The sequence below is a fragment of the Argopecten irradians genome, chromosome 11 (genome assembly GCF_041381155.1).
Source record: "Argopecten irradians isolate NY chromosome 11, Ai_NY, whole genome shotgun sequence".
NCBI lineage: Eukaryota > Metazoa > Mollusca > Bivalvia > Pectinida > Pectinidae > Argopecten > Argopecten irradians.
In genome coordinates, this window is record NC_091144.1 from 26,279,748 (window position 1) to 26,296,271 (window position 16,524).

Below are 16,524 nucleotides of genomic sequence, written 5' to 3' on the forward strand. Positions count from 1 at the left end.
CAAGCATAGCGTAAGGCTTCCAAACAGATGACGTCACAATCAGTACCTACCCGCAAGGGCAGATAACTCTGTAATATGTAAATACATAATTTCTTGCTTTTCTATGTAAATCTTACATTAACGATAACATTTCATAAATATGTTGGTATTTTTTCCATTTAAATCCTTTGAAAGACTGCGCCTGATATAAACCACCTTGATGATGATGTATAAAGAGAATGAATTTGGTGATGATGATGATGATGATGATGATGATGATGATATGATGATGATGATGATGATGATGATGATATGATGATGATGATGATGACGACGACGTATTACATTTTAAACAAGAATAAATATTTAAAACGAAAAGCTAAGGCTTCATAAGTAATTAAAGCGATGTGAATTTTAATGTGTTTTTCATGCGTTTTATTTCCAAATATATTGTGAAATAAATAAAAAAGATCATGGCAACTCAATTAAACTGTAATGTTTTTAAGGAAGCAAAATATCTCTAAAATTCTAAATAAATGACATAAAGAGGAAGGAAAATGTTTTAACTTGTTTTAAATAAAATAATTTAAATTATGTCCGTTATTTTAGAAATTGAAATGGATTTATGAGATAACTGTTGTTTAAAACGTCCAATGTGAGAATCATCCACAAAATAAATTAACCCTTATAAAAGGTAATAAGAACTCTCTTAGAATGCACATACATATTTGTTATCACAATACTTTTAATAATCCAAACCTACGGAATGTATTGTTTAATTAAGATTTTTTAAGTCATTAGAACCCCGAGTTTGACACTAATGTGTTGGGGCGTAATGTCATTTAGCGGTGATTCAATTCTCCAACTTTCTTTTCACACTGAAATAAACACATTGCTTTCAGTCAACTAATGCCAGGTTACTGTAACATAAAGAGTCTAGGTGAGTGGCCGCCTCCCCCATACCTAAACATATCATTTACCGCCCCTAATCGACCTTGTGAATCAGCTAAATCCACGTGCTGTAACAATACAGATGTGTCACATCAAAGCTGTAGACAGGTGAAATAATGCCGTATTCTTTTCATCAGTAGTAAAAACATTCAAACGTGATTAATCTGACGACTCCTTGGGAGAGGTTTGGGTTTTCTTTAATGGAATCATATATATCCTATTTCTTATATACATTTTTGGTGTTCTTTATACAAACAATACTTCGTCACGATTTTTTACTTATGAAGAAATGATCGATGGACTGGTCAATCTCACCATGAGAAGTAGCAGCACAGCCTTACAAAATTCAGCGGTGTTTTCATTGAAAATAGGTGTAAACTAAAAGTACACCAAAGTTGAATTGAAATTACTTCGTCTTTTTAAGGGACACTTCGCTCAGGCAAATTCTTTTACATAACCAAGAAGCAAAATATGGCATAAATGTCTTGTTCTATATTTCTTATGAAACACATAACATAAAATATTGACAAATTCCACATCATTGTTTAGTATTTTAATTGATACCGTTGTAATTACAAATTGTTGATCAATACGATTAAGCAGGCACAATATGTACGCTGTACCCATATCCGAGCAAAAGTCACGCACGTTAAACAAATGAACAACATTACCACTGTGGAGGTGCTAAAATGTTTTTAAGGCAAGACAATTCACCTAATAAGATTAACACACTACTGTCAGAGCGATTTGAGCAGTTCTAGACAAAAGTAGCATTACTCTACGAGCAAGGGACAGGGTTCGTCATACAAGATGATCGACCACAATGTGTAATGGCGGACAGCGAGCGAGTTTGAACATTTCACACGCATTTCACCACCATGGGCTTTTCTGGCATATCACAGTAAAACCGACTGATCTAATTCCCATTAGAACTGGTTTTGTTCTGATAAATGTTCAAATTTTAATGTTCTCTTAGACTGAAATGTCCCTTTAAATATTGCAAAACGTTTAGAAACTATGCCTTTAAGTTTAGAGTGTAATCGATATCAATATGAAGCGAACTATGTGTTATTTCCATAGGGATATGTTAAAACGTTTAAAACCTATTCTACAGAAATGATGTTGACGTACTTGTTTTAGTGTATTCAAATTGAATCGCAAATCTGATTTTGAAACACGTTAGCGCAATGATAAATTAATTCGCGCATTTACTCTTATTGTTGCGTCAATTATTTGCAACACTTCTCCTTAGCACAATACTTTTTACAGCAAAGTTTCTTCGCGCAATATGCACTAAAATATGCTTACCGATAAAATATCTACGTTTCCAATAGTGTAGTAAAAAGTAGAATGTTTGGTTATAGAATAGCTCGGAATCTGAGAATTCAAATTGTTTTGCAATATTAGAGTTATGTTTTTGCTATGAGAGAGTCCTAAAAAATCATAAGATATATGAAAACTTATAATTTTAAGATATAAAGATCAATATTATTCATATAAAATTACTTATAATCATTATCTTTTTTTTTTATTGTATAACCAGTCATAACCTTTATCAATTAATTCTGGGATATAATTCACATTAATATATCTCTACTTTATTTACACTATATAAAAGATATTTTGTTAAATTTAATAGCTCCCTGCTTTTTCCAAAAACCTCTCTCAGCTGTGTGTTAGTCATCGAACTAGCACACTCCTGGAAGCTAGCACACCCTTGCACTCGGGTATTTCCGTTTAACCAATCAGATTTGAGGTGGGCGGGACTTGTTTCCGATCACGCCATCAGTTGCTAGGTGACGTAACAATTGGACGGAGCTAGTTTCCGATCACGCCATCTCCGTTGACGTACTCAGACGACGTTAGTATCGATCGGAAACTGTTACCGAACACGTCGTCATGTTTATCTTGTAAGTGAGAGGCTTGTGAAAAAATGTAATGGGGTCAGAGGACAATACCTTTTACATGTACGTACAGTTGTTATGTATATATTTAGGCTACCTGTAAGTGGTTAACGTCTCGGAATTTCAACAATATTTATAGATCTATACAATTTTAGTATTATGCCTAGTGGTATAAATGTTGAAATATCGAGAAATCATAGCGGAATCAAATTTTGACCTGCGGTTTGAATAGAAGCAAAACAAAACGGACATAGAATCACAGTTATCATCTCAGAATAATTTGTATGTTTGAAGATAAGATTACGTAGATCGATTACAATGTAAAAATATCTCAATCTCTAATGGCCATTGCCGTACGCGACAGGAATAGAGAGAACGTTAGCGTATGAAAGAAATATATTTTTAGTCTTATCATAGCTTTTGTATGTATCGGTATATTAAAACAGTTAAAGTATGGGGTTGAGAGATATATCAAGTTTCCGGTTTCCCTCGAACTTGCCTATTTCCCTCGGCTCCGCCTCGGGAAATAGACAAGACTCGGGAAACCAGAAACTTGCTATATCCCTCAACCCCATACTTAAACTGAATATTATCGGCGGGAGGCATCCTCAATACTCCATGGGTTAAAATGACAGTAAATATATCCATCCCTGGACTATGTAATAGCAAATCTGAAGGCTCCGTATTTGTGCCAAATGAGCAGTGTGGTATAATATAATAATGATAAGAATTTTTGACATTTTATAATTTACTATATGAATAACATGGCGACGAATGTGGTATAATATAATAATGACAAGAATTTTAGAAATTTTATACTTTACTATATGTATAACATGGCGACGAATGTGGTATAATGTAATAATGATAAGAATTTTAGAAATTTTATAATTTACTATATGTATAACATGGCGACGAATGTGGTATAATATAATAATGATAAGAATTTTAGAAATTTTATAATTTACTATATGTATAACATGGCGACGAATGTGGTATAATATAATAATGATTAGAATTTTAGAAACTTTATAATTTACTATATCAAATAATATCTATTTGATATAATGTATAACATGGCGACGAATGTGGTATAATATAATAATGATTAGAATTTTAGAAACTTTATAATTTACTATTGATATAATGTATAACATGGCGACGAATGTGGTATAATATAATAATGATAAGAATTTTAGAAATTTTATAATTTACTATATGTATAACATGGTGACGAATGTGGTATAATGTAATAATGATAAGAATTTTAGAGTTAGAAATTTGGACTAATATTAAAAGACTCTTTACTATGTGGATATGAAGGATAGGGATATTCTACCCGAGGGTCACAAAATGTAGTAAAACCCGAGGCTTGCCGAGGGTTTTGTAACATTTTGTGATCCCGAGAGTAGAATATCCCTATCCTTCATATCCACTTATGAAAGAATATTTTTCTTTCATACCTCGACGTTTTATTGCAATTTTACAACTATAATATCCCGCCATTTTGAAATAAATTCGAAGAAATCCACGACTCAAAGTCAATCTTATTACGTGATATTTTCAAAAAAAAATCTGTGTTTGCATCTTTTATAGTAAAACCAGTCAAGTTTGTGAAAAAAGTTAAAATTTTACAGAGGAAATAGAAATTTTGTGACGCCGCGACGTCACGATGCTTTATTGCATGGGTAGCCTGCAATACAGCCTCAGACGGCATGAGTGTATTGTCCTAGACAAGCCAGTATTACACCCGTAGGTATGAAAGAAATAATTATCTACATTTAATGTGCGGTTTTCAAGTATTGTATAGGTCAAGCACATGTGTTTCTTATTTAAAATAGCATACATGTAAAGTCTATTGGAAACCAACTTCTGTTAGGGTCATTGTATGACTACTTATTACATAGCCATGTTGTTAATTATGATACAGGATAAGTCCTAATGATTATCCATGTTTCCTTATGTTATATAGTAGCTACCTTGGTATCAAATGTTCCAGGTATTGGGTATCATACCCAAATATTGACATTTGTTATCCCGGTGTACTGCTATATTAACTCGCCAGTAACTTCTGTACAGAGTCGACTCCAAGACTCCAATAAACGTACCATCCACTCAATCTGCGTTGGAGTTCTACATTTCCACAATATACACAACCACAAGAATACAGCAGTTAGTTTGGTCCTCTGATGTATATCACAAGAATCGTATAACGGTACACTGTGGTTGATACTATGGCTTTGAAGTTCGGCGTCGCTCTCTGTAGTCTTCAATGGAAGTTTCTGATTACCTGTGAATAGTCAGTTTTTCTCCTCGACAGCCTTTAGTTTTACTATGAGATAGTCCAGGGTTTGATATAACTACAGTGAAAGTAACCCTTGGAGTATCGAGGATGAAATCATGGTTGTAATGTAATGCAATATGTGTTCCTATTTCATAAGAAATATAGAAAAAGTAAAAGCAGTGATGCCCAGAAAACTAATACAAATCATAACAATATGAAATACTGCCAAAATTCTATTTTATTGGCACACGATCAAACTAAAAGATAATTGTCTTTTTCTCAGTAAGCATTTTTCTTCCAGACAAAATATCACGCCATCTTCTAACAAATTATTTAAGTAGTTGACACTTACGAGTTATGACACCGTGTCACTGAACGCCTTTGTTAAGAACATTTCCCTTTCATCACACATAAACATATTGCATTCATGAAACTGATACCAGGTCGAGGTAACATAACACAAGTAAGTAGGAGGGTTCCTCGTGTGTCTATATATACACGACCTATTACCACTCAATTTCAAAGAGAAGTACTGATAAAATAAAGCGGTCTTCTTTTCATGGATATTTTACGCGTGATTTAACCTGCAAGTTCTGTCAAAGATTGTCAATGTCATATTTAAACGCAAAAAGGTCTATAAATGGTATCACATTACCTATGTTCCTTTTTATATATACCAATTAAGATATAACCTGATAAATACTTATAAAAAAACTTTATCATCTTATATAAAGGATATATTTTTAAAAAGTTTTAACCACCCTGGTTATACTTAATTTGATATACTTGCTCGCGTACTGTTTTGGTTTGTAGCCCAATATCGTTGATATACACATCTTTAATTCACATAACTTGACTGAAATTCGACAATGCACAATAACTTAATAATTTGTTTTTACATGTTCATGTCACCACCAAAACTGTCAATATAAAATGAACCTTGATCACTAATTAATAGTTACCTCTTATTACTAGCTCAAGGTAATTAAGGCACATGTTGTTCTTAAGCTCACATTGATATTACGAATATCTTATTGTGGTAAGGATTTGAAACAATTTAAAGGTTAAATTATGAAACATTTACTGATTTGTGTGATATATAAATAAAACAGACTTTTAAGAATTTTAAATGTCTTTACATATCGTACATCCACATGTATTGCCCAGTCCACACATTAAACATTTGCAACTGATCCACCCTGAATACCCAATCATTTGGTTTTATTATTTTAACGTCCTATCACAGCCAGGGTCATGTAAGAACGTGCCACTTTTGTTGATGGAGGGCTTGTGTTGATATGTCGGGACATCTTAACCACTCGGCCAACGCGGCCCCTGAATACCCATACAACAGACTCCGAAAAAGTCACTTCTCTTTGAAATCATTATGGAGAAGATTTATATAGGCTTAGCCTGTTATCTTATCCATTTATATGTATTTGCATATAACTTAATTAGTTGAAATGAAAAAAAAATCTTGTGTCAATGAGCAGATTTCCAGAAATCTAATTTTAGTTTGATTCTGCGGTCCCCTTTTTAGACACGATATTGCGCAGTGGTAAGCATTGGCTGTGGTAGTTCTTTTCTGTCATTTACTCTTTCCCTTTTAACTCTCTTTCCAAAGTTTCTTTGTTCTGTAAGACGTTTTGCTGGTGTACCTTTGCCTTATCAATATTCAATCATATGTATAATTTTTTTATGTTACTGTACAGCTGACAATGCAAGATAAAATCATTCAATTGAGATTAAGAATATGATAAAAAAAATCACAAATCGTTACTGAGACACACTCCGAAAATGGCAGTGCCGTAACCAGGTAAATGAAAATGATAATGAAATGTCTCATGAAACGATTCTAGCAATGCATATTAAAAACTCTCCGTAGTGACCACGACTCAGATGATGCGACAATCATTAACAGACTTATTCTTGTTTGTTTGATTATTTTAACGTCCTATTACCAGCCAGGGTCATGTAAGGACGGCCTCCCATGGATGCAGTGTGTAGCGTGTGTGACGTGCGAGGTGCTTGTTTTGGGAGACTGTGGTATGTTCGTGTTGTGTCGTCTTGTATAATGGAACTGTTGCCGTTTTTATAGTGCTATATCACTGAAGCATGCCGTCGAAGACACCAAGCAACACACCCCACCCGATCACATTACACTGACAACGGGCGAACAAGTCGTCCCACTCCCTGTTTGCTGAGCGCTAAGCAGGAGCAGAAACTACCACTATTATAGATTTTGGTGTGTCTTAGGCAGGGGACTGAACCAAGAGCCTTCCTCACAGGGGTGAACACTCAACTCAAGGCTAAAAGTGAGGCAGACTAATTCAGGTTTGAAAGTATGGTTTACATAACGATATTGTTACACAACCAGTAGAAAACTGTGATTATCCAATGACTAGTACGATGTGTATCATCGTACACTTTTACACCTTTGTGCACCTATGGTGTCTTGTCATTGTCTGATGAACGTGACAGAGAACACACTGTACTAGACACACTTAAAATGTTCACTTGTTGTGTAATAATGTCGCTACACTACATAAATGGTAAACATATGATGTTAATCAGATTACATTCGCCGGAGTTTTCGTATACCTTTAATTTCATTGATATTTGCCGATTATTATACGTTGTTCTTTTTCGGTAACTAAATTAGTTTTTCTTATCATTAAAAAAAGTAAAAACCGAAAAAGAAAACAACTGGCGATTACATCAAATAAAGAACTATGATTATTGAGACATTTTTTTGTTCATTCTGAACAATAAATGGCAAAATATCTCCAATTTTCTGAAAGGTTCTATATACTCTCATACTTCATTCACCAATACATTACTGGGTCAGGGATCCTCTTTATGTCATGAATATAATAAAGTCAAGCTTGGTAACAACAATTTATTGGAAAATACATTTATGTATGCTCGTGCAACAATACTGAGTGTGTCATCCTATGAAAATAATTAAACTTTGTGTATATCTATCAAAGACACCGGGTAATTGTCATACTGACGAATAAAGGGAACTGTAAATATATAGAGTAGCATTCACTAAGAAGACCAACATTTCTAGAAATACATTTTATATATGATAATAAATACATGTAAGTCTTAAGAACTTAAGAATCCTAAAATGAAAAAAAAATTACATTGTGTATAGTGTTTGTGATCCCTGCGATCCCCTCCCCCTCCCCCCCCCCCATCATTCCCTTCTTTTTCAAAAAATGCATGTAGCTAGATACACATCGCATGTTTCTTTTACAAGAAAAAAGGACGTCATTTAATCCTTAATTCTTTGACGTATCAATTTCAAATACTAGTAACACAATTGTTTATCCAGAGAACAGTAAAAGATTAACTCCAGAATATTTGCGCTAAGTTTTCTTTTTCCACAAACATATATCATTATTTTACCTTTATTTCAAATACACAAATCAATTTGAATAATTGGAATGCGTAATGCGATCAACAAAATCAGACTAGTTCAACGCGTTCGTAAACTCTATTCAAATTCAGGGAAATTAAATATTCAAAGTTATCAATATTGTAGATAAATTAGGAAATATTTAATGAACCTGCAATTAACACATAGGCAAAAATACACATGAGAAATCAAATTGATATCTGTCATTCTTCTGAAAATTTCAAGCTTTGAATAAATATTTGTTATACGTTGGATTTTCTATATAGCAATTCCTATTCTTAATATCTACTGTAATTGCGAAATCACGAAATTATAACATGGACGGAGTTTTTGTAATACGCATACAATGCAAAGTGCATTTAAACTTAGTGATTAATTTGTATTTCAAAATCTTGATTATAGTTTTTAATCATGTAAGCTGTTTCATACACCCGTATGTTGCTACAATATATTGAATCAACTCATTCATAAACCATTCATAAACAGTGTAACCTTTGAGACGACATCAAATCATGTGATATAGACATGGAGTACATTGTCGATTACTATGTTAGTTTCACGTTCTTCGACGGTTCTATGATAATCTAAATTTCATCATATATTTATAAAAGTGCAAAACAATTGAACATGAGACTTACAAGTAGATTTGATATCCTTATTCGAGTGAAATATTTGGCTGGTTAGCAATGGGCATGTGTTCTTGAACCAAAATATACGCATTATTATTATAAATATCTACTATCGTCAAATTCGCGATTTTCTGTAAAAAAGAAATTCAAAGTTATATTAAGCGGGTTTAAATTTTCACGATCTCAACTTCAGGGTGTATATGAGTGAACCATTTCTCAATATTTGGCGAATCTAATTATCGCGAGCAAGCGATGTCCCGCGAAAGCGCGAATTATCATTTCCGCGAACATAACCGGCTATACGGTATCAGTCATATGGGGGATAACAGTGATCTGAACTCTTAAATTAGAGAACAAATTGTCAGCATATTACACGAAGAAAACATATTCTCAAGACCAAGGATTTTGGTAAGGTTTTTATAATTTCATAATGTCTAAAATATGGAACGGGGGTCTTCTATCAGTCGCTACAATAGGTGGTATGTACAATGATATATACTTGACCTACAATGATGCTCTGACACTCTAACGACCTGTTCTATTTTGAAATGAAATACGATATTGAGGTTACCGACTTTATTCCCATAGTAATGATACGTTCGTGAGCCAGATTGTCTTTCACCAGGGGTAGATATTTATGAAGTGTGCCATGTTTGTGATCAGATAAAAATATTCATTTTGTGATTGATTAGCTAACATTTATGATTTCAAAGAAGATTTTTGTACGAAAAAAACTTTTAAGTGAATTATTAGTAGCAACTTTTCCGTCGTAAAATTTACATGTAACATATTCACCTTGATATGAGCAAAATGTAGTTTATATGTTGATAAAAATGAAGACACATTTGTATGCTAATTTTATGATGGAAACTAAATATTGTAGAGTGAGGTAATGTTGATTTAGGATGGATTTGACCCGATAACCTTTTATTTGTATTTATGAATTAATATATAATTTCACAACGCTTTTGTTTGAGTAAGGAAAGTTATGAAACATAAAATCTTTCAGCTTTGTTTGCATTCAATGTTTGAATAAAGAGTTTTTTATTGTTCATTTATATTACTATTTATTATAAAATTATTGTTATATGATGTACTCTGTATAGACGCTTAAGAATTTCTTAAGCTGTCTGTGAGTTTTAAAGATACAAAAATAAAATAGATAAATATAAAAGACCTTATTACTAATGAAAAAGTACAACAGATTCTTCATCACATTCTTCACAAAAGAAAATTTCAAATAATGATATACATATTCTTTGAACACTAATTCATGCAAAATTGTTTTGCAGGATCCCACTTCTCAAGGCTTTTATTATGGAAAAAATCATTTAAACATTTTGCTTCATGAAAAAGAAAAATATCCATAAATACTTGCATTCAAATCACAACGGATTATACTCAAGTCAATACACACACTTGATGACAGATGACCAAAAATTAAAAAAATGAGGTAAGCCTCAGGGTAACAACAGAAAGATAGACAAATTATACAAATAACGGAAAGCACCATATCACAAACACGTAATACAATAGAATAAGAGAACAATTGAACGACTTCGGAATCAAGTACTACAAATACACTTATTTTAGCGACGTTAAATTTTAGCGTACATGTGAAAAACTGTAAATTATTATTGATAAGCGCCGATATAAATCAGCGCCGTTCGATACTGGAAATACCCTTAATAGCGCTGTACATGAATTAGCGCATCAAAGACAGCGCGAAAAGCGCTAAAATAAAACTACTGCTAAAATCGGTACGTTTGCAGTATCACTTGTTCCACACAATAACGCTATTCTATATATTGAACTGACAAACTACTTAAAGTGCTACAGAGACACAACTTGTTGATATACTTATTTCATAAAGAAATATTCCATTTATCAAAATTTGCAATATACCAACTCTATAGGAAGAACATATATTTAAAAACACATCGTAAAAAAAATATTTTTTTGATTAGTTTTGAATTTCTTATTTTCAGAAATTTTTCAATATCGTTATTTTATCACAGGTACAAACTCATATTCCGGAATTCATTCTTGTGCGATTCAGCGTTTTAGTGAAGAGAGGAGGCTGTTGTGGTGGTGTAGGACGAGGCGTTCGACCCACGAGTATACACATCCGGTAGTCGTGTGACCCACATATCTGCTTCCGGGTCAACTCGACTACGGGTCCTTCCAAAATAGCGGGAATTTCTGCTGCATTGACAACTGCATTTCAAAGTTTTGAGTGTTTTGTAACGAAGAGCGGTGCATCCGGCAAATAACGGAAGAAGAAATACACTACCTAGAAGAAAGTATGCTAAAATGCCATCTGGTCGGATGAAGAACAGGGTTATAGCTATTCCCAGCGCTATGACAGAATACAACCCTAAATGAACAAATGACTTCAGAAAGGGATTTGATTCCCGGAATTCACTTTCTACTTGCCGTGAGGGAACCCAATTCACATGTGCAGATATATTTGCATGGAAAGCACGGGCTATACGCACACATCCAACTATTGCTTCCGGCGTGAACTGCATGACGGATAAAAATGTTTCAGCAATAACGAATTTATAGTTGTACCTGGTACAAACTGCAAACTTTGGAAAGACGATGATGAGGAAGAGAATGGCGATGACTGGTGCCCACATATATCTAAGGTTTAGATTCACGTGTATGAGAATGTAGACAAGAAGGAAAGGTTTCATCAACATCTGACGCAACGGTGAATGTGCGACGTAAGATGACACAAAATCGTACGTTAATTTAGTCCTTTGCCTGATTCTTACGTGATTCTTCCCCCGAAAGATACGCTGTAGGCCTCTCATTGGCGCGCCAATAGCATACTCCCAGAAGTACATGGAATTGAGAATCTCACCTCTGTTCCAACGCCTTTCACGAATATTCCACGCTATATAGTTCAGGGGTGGTTGCTCTGAGAATGCAACGGCACTGACAAAAAGTGGATTCATGACAGTAGCCTCGTATGTATCATGACTAAGTATATCTATTGGGACGAGTTCGATAAGCGCCCCTTTTCGTCCGATCACTCTGTCTATATACATAGAGTTACGGATGAGACCTTTGCCGTAAAACGAACATCTATCCAACAATGCGTTTATTGCATTTGTCATAGGTTCGTAAAGAGTATGTCGTGCATTCTCAAGGTGCATAAAGACAGTATCCTCTGATGGTGAGTTGCATTCCATCGTTACCGACGGTTGAATAATCCCGCGATCAGGATTTGCTTCTGCAATATCTAGCAACGTAAATATAATTCCATGTGGGATCCCCGTATCACCATCTGCCACAACAGTGAAGTCAAATTTCCTCCCACATATATTGTCCACGTCTTTGCTTGTGATAAAAAGTGGTTCACCCTCGGTACGGGCAGACTTTCCATAATAGGACGTATCACAATATGTGAAGGCTAAGGATTCACCGTGAGACAGAAGCATCAAGTCTTGGTATTGTCCACATTTTTTCAATACACGACTGTTTCGCTGGACTAACATAAACTCGTCACATCTCGTATCACAAAGTTTTCGCAAAATGTCATTGACGAAATATGACTTTTCAATGTGTTTATACCACGACCAAAAGTGTTCTAGTCTGGCAGGGTGCACCAGTTTGTAGTTTCCCCTGGAAAATGAAAGTCCTTCAGTGTACAAGACATCGAAAATTAACATTCTGTAAAAATCTCTCATATATAATTCATGCTCTCGTAGCCTCCTACCTGAAGTTGCACTAACCAACACTGCTGAAATCGTCGGAGATAGATTCCCCATGTACGAATCATACATGCACCGAAAACATTCTTCTATGTCTTCCTTTGAATGAGCTAGAAGATTGTAATTGATAATGGCGGATAAACGACTTCCGTTTCCGGTTGCAACTTCACGTCTGTGTCCCCCTATAATCAAAGTTGCTATTGTTTGAAGAGGGATTTCTATAACAGTGCCCTGAAGAAGTGTCACAAAAATCACGACTGCTATTCCGGTGGCCAAATCGGAAGTCTCCCAGATGATATTGAGCGCATTCAAAGCACAAAGAAGCATTGAGACAAACATCCATGACAAAAAGTAAATAAACAAACGAGGGTTCTTCATTTCTAACACTAGGAGAGATATCACAGATGATGCTATCAGAGATCATAGCGTGTAAAAATCTTTAACGTGTAATCGCGTGTTACCTTAGTCATAAATGTCCGCATGCGTTGTAATTGCGTACATTTCCAATCAATGTCTACTTTACCTAGACTCCAGTAATCTGTACAAAGGTATATTCCCCATTAGTAGTGTATAACATTAATTCCGATTACTTCTTTGATGATTTTGCTCAAATGAAATTTACATACACCGACTCGCATTGTGACTGCTCATAATTTCGGTAAGTTTTGTTTCGCATGATCCTTCAAGTTGCAGAATTAAATCCAAAAGCTTCAATACATCTTTTTTTCAGATTTAAGTGATCATTCAATCGAAAGTTATCCACCAATTATGTCTGGTCACTGAGTTATATGAAAACTATGTAATAATGCCAAGTGATTTTATAATCCCGTCACTACTTTAACGCTAACCATTCGGTGATGTTACGGTGTGCGTATTCCCACATTGGTGACCCTTACCGTGGAACCACAATCCAACTTATATATCTATTACCTATATAGGTAAATACATATCAAACGTCATCAATTACTGAGGATGGAATACAAAAGACTAAAGAAATCGAATAAAGGCAGTACACAGTTTTAACAGTATATGCAATAAACAAAAAAGTTTAAGGGGGCATTTTCTTTGTTTGATGTTATTTGATGGTGACTGAGATGGGCGTGACGGTTTATAGTCAATTCTGTACTCTATTATATTTGCTGTCATTTCTGAAGAAGCCGTCCGATGGGTTCCGATGCATAAGCCGCAGCCTGATTGGTTGAGATCCCGCCAAGTTACGAAACCTATCATTCGATGATGTGTAACCCTATCGGGAGTTTTGGTTTGTGTGTAGTCCTTACAGATATCGCTCCACCGCCGACAAGGTGACAAAGCAGCTTTTGTGTAGAGGTATTTAAATGGGTAAGCGTTTTCAGTCAATTGTTTTATTTTTATTTCATCGCTAAATACTATTAAAACATGTACATACTGTTCAAACTGTTCCATTTAACGATTAGAACACCACTAAATTAGCTTATCAAAAGGAAGATCATATTATCAGGACACAGGGAGGGTAAATGTCATCATTCAGTGCCATCTGAACTTGACCCCTATGTATGTAATTGTTAGTATCGCATTTAACCCAAATGTTCAGCATTTTTAGATATTGAGGCTTTACTGTGGCATGTGATTCTCTTTCTTTAAATAATAATAAAAAAAACCTCTAAATGATCCTAGTTATCAAATGTTATCAAAAGTTACTTAGACAGTAAAGTAGAATCGTATTTTAATCCCTAACGAATGAAAGTCATTTAGTTGTGCCTTGATGAAATTATACATTTTCTTAGTAATTGAATATTGTAGTATATCATTGCATGAAAATTTTAAAATCAAAAATCTAATTATGAAAACCTGTATTATCAGGAAACCTCACTATACCGGCCAAATTCGCTGGTCGTGGTGATAAAAAAGATACACTGCATATAAAAAATAATGCTGTAATCATATAAACCATCTGATGACCTTCACAGACCAGCTTTGCTATTTACAAAAGACACTTCAGCCAACCCTTCTAAATACCACCAGATGTACTTCACTTTTAAAATTAGGGTGGGAAGTGTCATTAACGAACAGCTGATAACAATTTGTGGTATGATTTGAACTATGTTGCTGTTTTAAATACTGAATTAAACAATATTTTCTAAACTCTCGTGTTTTTTATGTTTATTTTTTTCCAATTAACTCTACACATTGTTTGTAATTGTCAATGTGTTTACTCCTGTGATGGTGTTTAATTATTTACTTATTTTATCAGCATATCCACTGAAATGCGAAATGACACAGAATTGGTCTTGACAGTAAAGATCTACGTCTGTTATAGAAATTCTAAACATACCTAAGTAGGTTAAATACAAGTATGTAAAAGTACATCGACAAACAGATAAAAAGTAGTTTTTACCTTAGAATTTCTACAAATGCACAATAGATATGACATATAAGCATGTGTATTTACGGCGTAAACCTGCTATCAATTTCGTTTTGATCATATGTTTTGCATATGATATTTCATTTTCGTCTCATAAAAAGGCGGCAAAGGATTTTTATTTATATTTGACAGTGTTGACTGTATTCTATAACAAAAGACTCACTTTTAAGACATTCTGCAGAGGCAAAGAGTAGACATTAGAGAACATCCTAAATACTACAGGGGTTACTATCACTGTTGTTATGTATCCATATCCTGGACTATGTCATAGGAAAAGGTATTTCAAGTTTCTTTATTCCGCGGGCCTTACGGACCATATGCAAAACATACATACATACATGGTTACAATATATAATTATACAGGAGAGTGATTGTTAAACTCTGCAAAATGAAACCATTTCTCTAATTGTAATTTTGACAACAAAGTGCACTAAGTAAACGTACATGTATAATTTGAAAATTATGTCAAGATATAATCGACACTAATTCATACACAATACAATTCATGTTTGATATATTTCTTAACAATACAAGTAAGCATACATAAACATATATACAAGATATATGCACTCGTCTGCATTTCTAAAATTCTTAATTACGATTTAAATTTATTTTCTTAAATGCATGATATATGTATTTCCAAGATTGATTAATTCTTTAACATTATTTACGCTTAATAATTGCAGGTTTGAAAACACTGGGAGATTTGAAATAATATCTTTTAATATATTTTTTTCTGTTTTCTAAATAAAATGGATATTGCAATATAAAATGAAATTCATTTTCAATTTCATTACATCTACAGTATTCACATTTTCTCTGTCGCCTTTCTATATTATGATATCGACCATTTTCAATCTTTAAATAATCTGACGACAATCTGATTCTTGTTATAGACCTTTTATATAGATTATCAATTGGTTTTGATAAATAGTATTGCATACAGAAATTGTCTATTATATGTTTGTGTAAATAACCTTTTGTAGAATTTATAATTTTTGATCTCATTTCTTGTGAATAACAATCTTCAAAACGATATTCTATAATTTTATATTCATTACCATTTAACGTATTGGTATTCCAAATGTAAGTGAGACCGAGTTTATCCAGTTCAGTTTTGATATTATTAGTCCAGTCGTCATTCATAGCTAATCGTTCTTCCAAGCATGTGCTCAAAATACAGTTTTTTGATTCCTTTAATTTTAACCAATATTTCATAATTTTTAG

General features: G+C 33.7%; 1 protein-coding gene across 1 annotated transcript; it reads right to left on the minus strand.

The window, feature by feature from the left end:
• Positions 1-11,234: 11,234 nt before the first annotated feature.
• Positions 11,235-13,220, minus strand: LOC138334508 (uncharacterized). Its single transcript, XM_069283168.1, has one exon. It carries the CDS (start codon positions 13,218-13,220, stop codon positions 11,235-11,237), a length of 1,986 nt encoding a protein of 661 aa, XP_069139269.1.
• Positions 13,221-16,524: the final 3,304 nt, after the last annotated feature.